Source organism: Pempheris klunzingeri, chromosome 7 (assembly GCF_042242105.1).
Source record: "Pempheris klunzingeri isolate RE-2024b chromosome 7, fPemKlu1.hap1, whole genome shotgun sequence".
In the NCBI taxonomy this organism is placed as follows: Eukaryota; Metazoa; Chordata; class Actinopteri; order Acropomatiformes; family Pempheridae; genus Pempheris; species Pempheris klunzingeri.
The window spans coordinates 14156823-14171138 of record NC_092018.1 but is presented as its reverse complement, the minus strand read 5'-3'; the positions used below and the strand labels follow the sequence as shown (position 1 = coordinate 14171138).

The window sequence follows — 14316 nt, the reverse complement described above, 5'->3', positions numbered from 1 at the left end:
TGAGAAAAATATCTGGCTAGCTGCTACAGTGTGGCTCTGTTGTTTGGTGCTGGGCATGTAGCACAGTGTGGGTTTATCAGAGCTGTTATGCTGAAAACAGATGCCAGCTGCAGCTGGAAGCAGAGCTGATGAGAGCAGTTTGTGGGCCTTTCATATTACACATGATAGTTTGGTTAATATTAGGATATCGATTACTGCGATTATACATTGTGTGTCAGATTTCACATCTCCAGTATCACCACACTTTGCGTCTAAATAGTGAGTCCCCAGCAGCATTAATATCCCAACTTATGTCCCATCTATGGTTGCTCTCTCTGTCCCTTCGTTCATAACTGCATAAAGATCCATAATGATGACTTAGATTTGTTGCAGACATCCTACAAGTGAAACTTTGCTTCTTCACCTGCAACCACAAGTTGTATTTCTGCGTTGAAGTCTTGGTTTAATATTGTTTCAGCTATGCTGTAGCACTCTTCACTATAAACTTGTGTGAAAAGATGAGAAGGAAAACCTATAAATTGGTTTACCTGCTACTAGGACATTCACAGTGGTTGAGAAGTACAGTCAGAGGCCACTTTTTTATTATGTGTATGCCCACCAGCCAAAATATTAGAAACACCGACATGAATTCAGGTCAGAGTGAGATATATTGGTAGTCATGTACTGTTGTGGGCTGCAAGTCTTCAGTTGTTAAATTTAGGCTACAATCCCCTTGTAAAAACATATTTTATCAATACCCAGGAACCAGTACAGATCCAACTCAGCTTACTGCAGGAACTTGCTCTGGATGGGTCTGCATATGTGTTTGTTTTGATTGTATAATGTAATCTAAAGGAAGTAAATTAACTGATATGTGAAAGAAATACTCAACAGTAAGAAACATGCTAGAAAATGAATGAAAACAAAGGAAAACACACTCAATGGTGAATTCACAAGTGCAACGAAGGAGTTACTCCTGAGAGCCATCTACTCTTCCTCAAATCCTCTGAGTTTGAGAGCTTTTCAGGATGGCAGTCCCCTCATTGCCTCAACGACAAATGAGTTGTCCGCCAGGGGTTTTGATCAGGATGGCAATGACGTCCCTCGTTCATCCCTCGTTAACCTGTCCTGATCTTTATTGAGTGCTGTGTGTATGGGAGATCTCTCTGTTTTCCATCTCTATTATTAACCTAAAGGACCCAGACTGTACCTCAGACACAATCTCTTAGAGGCGCTGAGCGCTGACCTTGCCTCAGCCAAAAGCTTAACCGAGAATAGAAGCCTATATCATTACCTGGATGAAGTGTTAATACTGGTTTCCATTAATATGATTATGCATTGGCGGCGGTATCCCTTGGATACACTGGAATGATCAACGCACATGATGAATGATCCTTTTTTTGAGGCTTTCATAGAGCATCACATGTGATCCAATTACGTATTTCATATAACATCAAAAAGGGCAGACCAAAACAAGTGCTGTTATTCATTTATACTCCAGTATATGAGATGGGCTTTACAATGTTTATTTGAACAAGAGGTGCAAAATTAGCTTTTTTCGCCTCAAAAGTGGCACCATGGTATTTTTTAACATGGAGTCAGAGGATCACTGAGTAGGAAAACCAGTTCAGGTATTATAGCTCAGAAGGTCAAATGATTCATTATGCTTGAAACAAACTAGGTCATACAAAGTGTCCTCTGACCACGTCTAAAGACACAAGTATCGACACATGTTCCAAATGGCAGCGCTCAAAGGGTGCATGAAGAGCTTACTGTTATAGCTTCCACTTTTCTGTGTCTTATACACATCTGGGTAAAACACATATGGACAGTTGCTGTGCTGTGTGGACAAATTGTCTCACTGTCTGACATATTATCACAGTTTAGTTTGATGTGGCAAACTTGTTAGCAAAAGGTTGCTTATTTACATGTACAGAAGTTACAGGTAACATAATCATTAATTTGGAGTTGACTTTCTGGCCACCTGGCAACATGCGACTCCGATATTCTCTCTACTTTTAGCTCTTTGTTGGTCTCCACCAACTCCTGAGGGAAATATCTGCTTCTTTAGCAGCTAAATACTCCGCTGTGTTCACCAGCTTGCCACTCACTGTGTCTGTCTGCTGTTGGGTGCTGTAGTGTCCTGTGGGTTTAAAGTGCTTTTCACTGTGAACAGCTGCTGTAACCAAAAACCCTTTGGCATTGTGTTCACATTTCCTTTTGATACTGTGTTTTAATGATATTGATTATAGCTGCTTTAAAGTGTAACATAACCTTAATGGAGCATTAAACCGATTTTACACGTTATTCTAAACCTGTTTAGCTTACATGCTTTGAGAAATACTACTCAGTCGGTGTACAATATCTTTTGGAGAAAGTTTCCAAAGTTTGAAAAACAAACCCTGATGATGTTAGCGAGGTCTAACAAATCATGCAATTGAGTTGCATTATGGGAAATGTAGGTTAAAACGTCAGGACATCTCTCCTCTTGAGAAGTGTATGAAAGTGCTCCACTAAGTAATTTGAAGCACCATTTTAAGACTGCTTGGACTTTGTTTGACTCTTTTTGGCTACTACTATTTACTACAGTATTCTGCTGCTCAGTAGGCTAAATTTGGGTACTACCAGTTGAGGAATTGCTGTTTTTAAATACTAAATGCAAATGAATGTGTACATTTTAAGTTGCATGACTTTTAGTTGTGCCTTTACCCGAAATGAAGTTGAATTCACAAATTGCACAAACCTCTGCTTCAAGACATTTTATTATGCTCTTGAATGAGCTCGAACGATGCTGGACATTTGTAACGTGAGGAAGTACAGGGCTCTACTTTAACAGATCAGATAAAGCCGGCGTGGAAGTTATCGTCTGTTGTACATTCATTAAGTGTTCCAGTTGATCTGGATTAACTGTGAGCGTAGCAATTGTGAAGAGGTCAATTTAGCTCACGCCTCAAGTGGGAATAGCACCATATAGGCTCATCGACCTTAAGAGTCTGCTTAAAGAAACACTTATCATTTTAGGACTCTGCTGGTTTAGTTATTGATGTTATGATGTGCCTATAAAAGTACACGCAACCCCTTTGACTTTTTAAGGTTCTATTGTTTGACAACATTAAAGTGGACGTAGGTCTTTTTAAAACACACCAACAGAAAAACATCCTTAAGTCCTCCTATAAGTATAATGTTTGTAGTATAATGTAGAGGCCAGATCAGAAAATTGCTACTAGAACTGTAACATGTTGGGGAAAAAACTCTTTTTCAGAAGGTATTGATTGTTTGTAACTTGCTTTTTAAAAACAATGCAAGCAGCATTATCGGAAGGATTCGTCACATCTAGCAGTCTGTGCAAGAGCAGAGACAGAAGGTAAAGATACTAATGTGTTAAAAACAGGGCTAATTTTCAGAGTGTGGGGTGCTATTGTTAGCCTGCTAGCCCTTCCAGCTTATGCCTGTACAGCTGCCCACAGTACAGTATGTTCAGTCCCTTCTGGCTTTCACTTCAGCAAGGGAGTAAAGTTTGCCGTGTTAAATCTGCCCTGACTGGAGCTTGTTGGTTGGTTTTCTATGTTAGATCAGGGCATTAAACTCCCATTACCCTGGCTCCACTGGCCACATTTTAACTATATACATTCCAGAGTTTCTCTTTCCTCTCCCTTGTACCAATAGCACTCCTCTAAAGTACATGTTTAGTCAGGTAAGGTCAGATCACTTGAGATTGTTAAGACAGTTTTCTCCTCACACCTTGCTCCTTTTGAAACTGGCTGTGCTTCATGCCAAGCTGATTTTTAGGTTCAGAAAGAGACATTTTGGTCATGGCTCAAGTGTTTATGTTGACAAGTTGCAGAGTTATGTGCAGCTTGCTTGATTTTCTGCACCAGCTTTCATGAACCAGATTTCTTGTAATCCATCCAGTATTTGTTGAGATATTTCAGTCTTGACCAAAGTGGTGTCATTGACTGACCGGCAGTTTGACAGACGCTGGAGCCATGCCGCTACTATGGCTAAAAAGAAATTTAGTATTAGTCCAGTTACTAAAAAATATACAGGGGTTTTGAGAAAGATAAACATTGCTAACTGAAGTCCATCCATCCATCTATTGTCTATGCTGCTTATCCTTAAGGGTCACCAGGGGGCTGGAGCCAATCCCAGCTGACATTGGGCGAGAGGTGGGGGACACCTTGGCTTGTTTGCCAGTCAGTCACAGGGACAGCACATAGAGACAGACAGCCAGCCATACCTATAGGGCACTTCAGAGTCAGCAATTAACCTAACCTACTTTTCTTTGGACTGTGGGAGGGAGCCGGAGTACCCGGAGAGAACCCACGCAATGCAAACTCCACACAAAAAGGCCTCAGGCACAAACTGCAAATCTGAACCTGGAACCTTCTTGCTGTGAGGCAACATTGCTAACCACAGCACCACCGTGCTGCCCTTGTTAATAGTATTCATCAAAAATGTTCTGTCAACTTGACTCTCTGCCCCTCTCTGTCGCTTTTACAATCCTCAGCCTTTCATTTCCAGTGAACTTGCTATTTTATGTTATGTCTTGCTATGTGGTTGCTTTTATGCAAAAATGACATTCCAAAAGCTACTCGACAATCTTGAGTTTACTACAGAGCAACATATCTGGTCTCAATTTCTTTCTCTGTTCTTGAATGTATGAGCAGCGGAGAATGAGCTGTACCCAGCACACCGTTTAGCGGTGTAACAGTTAATAGGGGTCCCCTCTCAATACTCTACACAGGGCATACTTCTGGTAGTTGTAATGAACTACAAAGAAATATGTCCGATAGATCTGAAGAGCTCCGATATATACATCACATATACATACATACATACACACATACCATTTTTGTTAGATGTGGTATGAGACTTCTGCCATAAAAATATGATATACAGAAAGAAGGCAACTCATTTAGCCAGGGTACAAGTGTGCTTCTCTGTAGGTGTGCACTGAGCAGTCGCCTCATCGGGCAGAGCGCTAGCAGCCGTGGGCAGCTGCTGTAGGGTTTTCTGCATTCAGAGGTGACTTGCGAGTCCCTCCTCCACTGGTTTCTACTTTGGTATGCACTGATGTAGGCCAGCACTGTCTAATTCCTAGCAGTCATTTTGTAGGTGTGTGTTTGGAATGGGGCCATCCACATGCATCATCCTTAAGTCTTCAAGCATCACGTCACCCACTGTGGGCCTGGATCTTATTCTACCATCGTTTTTAATTAGAACCAATTGTTTCAGCTCAGAACCGCTTCACGACAAATGCACTTGCTGTTAATCTTACTTGCCAAGTTGTTGGATTAAAGTACAGTTGAAAACAAATCAAAATATCTGTTAAACATTTTAATTGTTCGCTCTGTAATGAGAATATAGTGGTGATATATTTTTGTAGCTACCTCAATCTTTAATCATTTGCTCCTGGCCGGCTGGTGGGCTTCAGTATGTTAGAAAGCGACATGTTCCGGACTACAGCCTATTAACCCCTTCAGAACCTGCGTCCACTGGAATGGACATGACACATTTATGGGTCTAGACCAATAAATATCTGAGATTTCATCATTTGAATAGTGCTTTATTGCTGATTGGTTCCTGATTATCCAGTGACAATGAAGTTATGACTGGTAATTTGATCTGAGAGAGCTGCAGACATCAGACATTACAAGCATGGCTCTGAAGCTTGACAGGACGAGGAGTAAGCACCTTTATTTTCTTATAAATATGCATTTATGATGATTGTAGCCTAATCAATTTGCACTCCGCATAATTCACACAATTCAAAGTGATGATATTTTATGTTGTTCTGAATATATTTCATAACTGCAAGGTACAGGATTTTTTTAAAGTTCAGTGTCCATTCCAATGGACATCAGGAGTTGGGTGATGTTAGCCAACAGTGTCAGTGTCACATTATTTAGTGTCACTATGCAAAGTCTGTGAGCATTTCATAGCTAAACTTTGACAGTTTATTTATATTTTATGTATTTATAGTCCAACGGTGGGACAAAAAGCAGGCCCGATTTTTGAATGTGCCCCGTGCAGAGGTGGTCAAGTTGTACAATGAAGCAATGGGTGGTGTTGACCTGCTCGATCAACTTGTCAGTCTGTACCGTACCGAATGATCACATATGCTTTTTGAACTCGCTGTGGTCAACAGTTGGTTGGAGTATAGGCTGGATGCCAAGAGTGCCAAAATAAAGGCCAAAGACACTCTCGATCTCCTCCACTTCAAGATGAATGTGGCCCAGTGTCTAGTGAGGGTCCACAAACCAGTGGCAGCAAAACGTGGAAGACTCTCCAGAACCACAGCATGTCCACCACAGACCACACATTCAGGATGTAAGGCCCCTACCTGAAGTGCAGTTAGACATGGTTGACCACATGCCAAATTATGACGATAAGAGGGAGGCCACCACATGCAAGAGGCCCTACTGCATGGGAAAAACACACGTCTTTTGTGACTAGATAAAAGTATCCACAAGCTGATGTATGTGTTCCAATTCTTTGTGTGATCAATTTCTACATGCAGCCTACTATGTTAAAAAGTACGGCAATGCATTCATGAAATGTTGCTGACAAAGACATCAGAACTGATGTCTTGATTTTATGTTTCCCAAAATCATACACAGGTTGTTCAAATTGTTCATGTCCAGACCTGAACACAGACATACACATAGACAAACATGCAGACACATGCAGACATCTACTTCTAAATGTCAACAACATATCCTTTTTCTCTTAAGTTTTTATGACATTTCACGCCCATCCAGTCGTGGCGTCCATTGTAATGGACATGTAAAAATACTAATAAAAAATTGACTTAGCAAAAATGTCTTTTTTTCCCCTGCATTTCTATATTGGAGAGGAGTAAAAAGCAACTGTAAAAATTTTTTTGCTCAGCAGAAAAAAATCAGATCTGAAGGGGTTTTAAAGAGTTGTGAGTGAGCAAGATATCAACATTTTCTGAAGTGAAAGCAGCAATACCACAGTGTAAAAATACTCCATTTCAAGTAAAAGTGTTGCATTCAGAATCTTATTTATGTAAAAGTACTGTAAAATGAACTATTACATCAAAAAGAAGTTCTCATAATGTTAAATGACTGCTGAGGGTACTGTTGTATTATTATAATATATAATATTTAATATAATATTATTATTTTGGATTGTTATTACTGATTACTACATTAATTTCTAAATAACATTTTATAATTGCAGATGACTATGCTGGCTATGTTGGGACTACTTGTTATATTGTTTTCTAGTTTAATCTATACCCAAAAAGTGATTTTATGTTTTGTGTGAAATTGTAATCCTTAAAGTAACTAGTAATTCAAGCTGTCAAAACAATATAATGGAGGGAAAAGAGTGGTACTTTCCTCTGAAATGGAGTGGAGTGGACTCCAGTTTAAAGTTCTGTAAATTAGAAATACGGGAAATGCTGCAAAGTACAAGGACCTCAAAGCTGTTACTTTCCACCACTTGATATAAGACGCTCTGTCATGATGTAATTAATGAGATTTTTATTAGCAGCGATTGGTGTCATTGAAAAATGGGTCCATGTTAAAAAATGACAGACATTATGTGTCAGGCATTAATGTAACAGATGTGAGAACGGGATGCCCTTTGGTTGTCCTGAATCTTAAGCTGCCTTGTTTGCATAAAGTGTATGTTCGTTATAAGTATTGTAGACTACACTGTGTTTTGCCAATATCTATCCTGCTGAGGAGCAGAAATTAGCAGAGAGCAGACAAGACTGAGTGTGGACTGATTATCGAGAGTAATGTTAGGTCTTCCCCTGTCTTGATGACTAAGAAGCAGAGTTTTTGCTAAATAGACTCACAGTAAACAAATATATAACAGAGCTATTTGAAGATTGAAGATTGGAAATAAACAGACAAATGACCAGGTATCATTAAAAATGCTTAGAAATAAATAAAAAAAGAGAAGCTATTGTCAATTAAAAAAAACATTAAAACATCAAAATAATTTGTATACTTACAATAATTGAATTATTCATAATGATTTAATTATATATGCATATGGCATACATATTTATTCATTAATCTAATTTAGTGAGACTTTATTCATTCAATTTAATATGTAATTTATTTCACTGTTACGTTGCCTCAGAATTCATTAGTTACTAAACACAAAGGGAAATAGATCAATCTCATCACTTTAGCTTTTTGTGTGTGTGTGTGTGTGTGTGTCATCATAATCATTGGTGCCACTTATGAGACTGTGATAAACCACATAAATTCCAAGATTCCTAAATTAATTGACTCAATCAAGTATTTCTATTTGAACCCATGACACTAAAATGAACTCACCTATTTCTTGCAAGCACAGCTTCACTGCTAGATTACCGCACTCCTTTAAATGCACTAACAAAGAAAAGCCACTTCAAATAATACATTTTTAATAGGAAGGAAATAAGAATGTATGAATAAATACAGTGCTGTCGTGAATAAGAAAAGAAAGGAACCACCCAAAATATATCAGGTAGAAAAATGCGGGACATCCAACCTAATATGCATCATTAAACACAACTGACAGCCTTGAAATAAATAAAAAGGAAAAGATGCATGAAAATAACATACATATTTTAATGGTCTTTAACATGGCAGCTGCACCTGAATAATCACCTGTTACTTTGAGTAACTCTTATAGCGATACATAAAAGTATTTAGATAATTAAAAAAATGACTTATTCTGATGGATTTATTCAGTAGTCAATTTGTTAAAAACATGTCTCCATCTTTTCAACATCAACATCTTTTCCATCTCTTGTTTTGGGTTCAGCAGCATAACATGTGATTTATAGTCCCGTGTTGTTACCTATGACAGGAGACACACGTCTGACATTTTTGGCACAATCACACATTTAACTGGAGGAAAAAAAATGGAAGTCAAATGTTTACATGGCAGCAATTTAAAGGTTGAGTAACTCAAATGTGTTAATAGGGTTAAAGTTACACTGATTCTCTCCTCACAGGATGTAATACAGTGATAATGAAGTGAATTAGCGAGCATGAGGGCTGATAAAACCTGAGGGAAAAGCAGTTTTGAAATTACAGTTTCTCACTTTTCAGAAAGTGAGCCCCATTTCGTTAAATCCACAAAACTTTAGTTTGCCCTCAGACAACTTTGGTAAGTTATTATGCTTCTATAAACATTCATTGTTATATAACAACAACTGATACCAGAACAGATTCCAGTAGTCATGACCAAAGCTACCATCAAATAAAATCCAGAGCAAAATAGAGAAGAGAGTGTTCATGTCTTTTCAGATATGTAAATATTGCTTCAGGTTTTTAAGGATTCATTGAGAAAAGTAATTGAACAACAACTCTGCCACCAGCATTATGTAAGGTAATTAAACACCCTGATGATTTAGTAATGTATCATTTTAATTTTTGTGTACATATGAATATATTGGTCGTAGTGTATTGTTGTCAAAACTGGATGTGTCTTGCTCAAAAACTCTTCTGTAGACTGTATATTTACTGCTACAGGGGCTTAAACCATCAAACATCAAACACTGAAAAATTCGACTTAATTTAACCAATTACGTCCCAAATTTTTTTCTGTATTTTGCATTAATGCTACATCAGTAAATAGTTGACACCCAAAAAGACAACGAATGCTGAGTATTGACAGTTGCTCTCTGTGCGACAGACAGTGTGTCTCACCAGTTGAACAGTTTCTTCTTCCTCCCATGTTCACATTCGTTGATATGAGTGTAGAGGAGCTCACAGTGGCCAACAACCACAGCTTTCAACCACGGGCCACTGAGCAGCTCCACTGGAACAAACAGTCGTTGAGTGATCTTACTGATGGTGGTCGAGGGACCAGTGAGTGGTGCATTTGTTTTCCCTCTGCGGGTTACGCGAACTGTCCAGGGATTTCAGTGACTTTGCAGTAAACAGCGCACCGCTCCGACTGTGAGACTACTCACTACTGTAGTACAGTGCTGCACATCTTAAGGCTGACAGAAGGCTTTCCTTTAATACCATTGTCATGTCTCAAACAACTTTGGTTTCTTTGAACAGTGCAAATGGCTGTAATATTAAGGGGAAATGTCTGAAGTTGTTTTTGTCACTGAGATTACTGATGAACAATCACCCTGATTTTGTAGGACACAACAGGATTCAACACCTTTATAGCCTACAGCAGCCCTTTCCACTATTGGCAGGGGTGGGAAGTACCTAAGTACGTTTACTCAAGAACTATACTTGAGCACAATTTTGAAGTACATGTACTTTACTCTAATATTTCCATTTTATACCACTTTATACTTCTACTCTACTACATTTTAGAGGCAAATATTGTTTTTTAATCCACCACATCTATTAGATAACTTTAGTTCCTAGTTACTTTGCTTATTCAGACTGATAGTACAAAAAACATTTGAATTAAACTGTAAATTTAAAACTACCCACAAAACACTAAATTGACACATTAATGCATCAATAATTATTTTCCACTAATGTAATATATAATGTTTTCAATTGAGTACTTTTGCTAATTGTACTTTAGGTATATTTTGATGCCAATACTTTTTGTTCTTTTTATGTTGGGTAAAAACTTGAATGCATGAGTTTTACTTGTAACAGAGTATTACTACACTGTGGTATTGCTACTGAGATCTGAATACTTCTTCCACCTCTGATTATTGGGTTTCTATTCAGTATCAGTTCTGGTTGTGATAAGAACAAGAGAGCTTTGCTGTCCTGTTTCCCGACTAAAACTAACACATTTCATGCTGTATTCCTAAAAACTCTAATTTTCATGTTTATACTTTCCCAAACTGCATCAGATTCCACAGCACATGCAGTTTTCGTGTAATGCATGAAAGTTGTACGTTGGACAAACTAACCGTAATCATTTTTGTTTTATATGTGGATTTTCCAGCCTTCACTGTAGTTGTCTTTCTCATTTTCAGGGGAAGCTGGTGAAGTACTTCAGCCGCCAGCTGTCCTGTAAGTGCAAAGTGGCCTTAGAGGAGCGCAGTGCCGAGCTGGAGGACTTCCCTCGCCTCGGCCACTGGTTCCGCATCGTCAACTTGAGGAAAGAGGTCACACAGGTAATATGTCAGGTCATCATTTTTATCCAAAAAGACGCGCCTCTTATCTTCTATAATTACATCACGGGGATATAGGTTTGAATGGCTCAAATGGCCCATCTGATAATGTACACATGGGTAATGGAGATTATAGTATTAAATATGGTGGTTTAATTGACTAACATTCATACAATGTCACCAGCTTATTGCATGTCACCTTTTTTTCTCTTTATCATTCAGTCTTTTCTCTATCGAGCAGCTACCACCACCATGGCTGGATGTTCAATTCACTGCAGAAGTATTTTGAGCTGCAGTTCCTCTAATGGCCACTAGATGTTGTCTTTAAGAAAACCTTTCAATTTTTTATCCTTAAATATAAATGTCAATCAAGCTTTTCCCCAAGCTTTAATAGTTATTATCACATCTTCTAATGCATGCTTTGGTGGCTATTTGGGGAATAATTGCAGTGACAGTGCATTACAGCCACAGTGATTGCAGTTTGTTTGTTCCACCTTAGAATCACCCAGGCTTTAAAATGTAGGTTTGTTTTGTCACATTTAATAAAGATTTTGCCAAGAGATGAACACAAATCCATTAAACAAATCCATTTAACACAACACAACACTAATAGGCCAGTTTTTTTTACACTCCACCACCTCTTTTCACTCTTAACTATCAATAAAACACGGAAAAAGGTAAAAAAATTTACCCCACAACTTGTTTTGTCATTCACGGCAGCTTATTTTGGGCATCTTTAACTGTAAACCAGTGTTCCAGTGTTTTAAAATGAGATCTTTACGATGCACATGAGTGTGCATATGGTATCTGTGTCTAAGTGTCATATGTGTTTGCATATGTGTGTGTTTTGTAGGAGATGAGCCCTGGCGAGGTGACCCTGGAGGGCCTGCTGGAGATGAGCGAGGAGCAGGTGTGTGAACTGCTGCAGAAGTTTGGTGCCAACGAAGAGGAGTGCGCCCGGCTCAACGCCTCCCTCTCCTGCCTCAAAAAGGCCCACCAGCTCGGTAAGAGTTCCTCCAAAACACACAGAGTTGAGCTCACACACAACACATCCAAAGAAGCCTTAAGAGCCTCTCGAAGAAGTCTTTTTTTCTGACACCCAATGTCTTTCCTAACAATGGGTGTCAGGTAATTAACAGTAGGTTGGGCGTACTGTGTTGTGATCACACATTTGATAGAAACCCAATACAATTTGTGGGTTATAATCTCACTCCATGGCATTTGTTATTCGTATGGCACAAAAATGACAGTATCCTGTAGTATTTTCTCTACAGTACGCTGTACAGTAGAGAGCTGACCGGAGATGAGGGGATAGTGAGGGGGTGACATATAACAAAAGTTCTCTGACTGGATTCACACTCAACTTGTAAGACACCAATATACAGCTAATAACAACTTTTATTTATTTGATTTAATTAATCAATAACTAATTTCTTAAAATGGTTTTCATAACAGGTGAGTCCACTTATTGCTTGATCTTTCTCGTCTGAGCTAGCTGTTGAATTCTATTCTATTCTAGATATGACACAAATTATCAATGAGATAAATGTGTCAAATCACAAACATAGTATACATTATCGCAGAATATATAGTAATTTAGTGTAAATATAGTGTCCAGATTGATGCAAAAATTAAAAAACAAATTTTCTTTAGGATATAATTCATTAATCCACATACTGATATTATACTTATGTTCTATGTATGCGATTGCAGTTTCTTATCTAGTGGCAAAAAACAGTTTGTCCACTATTACATTATCTTTAAATGCATTGAGAAGCATGTTATTAGTACCCTCACCAACACCACTGTCTATGTGTGTGTTGTCTTTAGTTATGAGCTATAAAAGATTAGAATTTACAGCAGTCATCATTTGTAGATTCATGTGTGTTATGTATTTTTATGACTTTGGAATGGTAAAAATTCAATGGTATATTCACAAATGCAGCAAGAAAATGATTATTAGATTACCTTATTTAACTAATTCATAGCGTTGTATGGCATCATATGGCAGATCCTTAATTTTTTTGAGTGTCATCATATATTTATATATATATACACATGCATTACTGTATTGGCTATGGCCTTAACTTAAATATGAAGTCTGCCCAATATATATCAGAATGTAATACTTAATATCTTTATTCTTACACTGCAGATTAAAGTGAATCACCACTTGTGACCACCTGCTTAGAAGAGCATGTTTCATGAAGTGGATAAATGACTATAATGTTGCTATGAATCATCATTACAGCAAAAATTTAATTGCAATTTAAAAGATTTGTGGGAAGTTACTTCAAATGTCATGTAAAAAAAAAATCTACAGTGACTAATATGAAGCAAAAAGCTGTGTGGAGTAAACTGTCAGCAAACTTTGGGAAGATCAGTAATATTTGGGACCCAAAAGCATGACACAGAGACCAGACAGGCAGGAATCAGGACCACTTAGTATCAAGCACATTAGATGATCTAACAGCACATGAATGGGAATGGTCCGGTGTATAAACTGCAAGGCTGATGAGGAAGTGGGAACAGGTGTGCAGGGGAGCACTGGGGTTACTGCAGGGCACGAGGGAATGGCAGGATCTGAAATGTCAGGAGAGTTAATGCATAGCAAAGGCAGAGAGCGGATCATAAATGTGGCACTAAAATCTTGCTGACATAGTGGCAGTCTGGAAATTGTCAGATATGAAGCAAAAAGTTGTATGAATGATGACCAATTTTTTAAAAACTACACATGATTATGCAGTTTTAAAACCATCGGACTATTGTCTTCATTTGATCACTTGTGTTGCCTCATTATATCTCCTCTTAGGACAGTGTAGGTGTGTAAAGACCGCGCTAAAGCAACATCTCCCTGATACTCTTAAGAGTGGACAACTTAGACTTTTAAATTCACCTTCTAGCGTAGCTTACAGTAATTCACAAAAACATTAAAGTCCCATGTTTATAGTGCAACAAATAAGACCAAGTTTAGCCACACTCCAGATCTGTAATGTATAGTAACAATATGTTATTATTTATTCCTGCTTCAAGTGGGTTTTTTTTATCCATCAAAGTCACATCCAGCTTCTTCAGGTTTGCCAGTCCTTTCTTTGAATTTCATGTTTCCCAGCAGTGCATTGTTATTTGTTGTCAAATCGATTCACCTTTTTAGAACCAAATCTGAGAAACTAATGTCTCTTTAACCCTTTAACGTCCTCACCAAGAAAAAAGCAATGAAAAAATTTATTCTTTATATATTTTATTTCCTTGGGGCACTAATT

The 14316-nt window shown here is 38.1% G+C and overlaps 1 protein-coding gene across 1 annotated transcript in view; it reads left to right on the top strand.

Moving 5' to 3' along the window:
- The window catches only part of ksr2 (kinase suppressor of ras 2), an 88583-nt gene that overhangs the window by 2217 nt on the left and 72050 nt on the right, over window positions 1–14316 (top strand). Inside the window, exons 2-3 of the mRNA XM_070834167.1 lie at window positions 10916–11056; window positions 11907–12057. Of these exons, the coding sequence (XP_070690268.1) occupies window positions 10916–11056; window positions 11907–12057 (292 nt within the window). The remainder of the gene's footprint in view (window positions 1–10915; window positions 11057–11906; window positions 12058–14316) is intronic.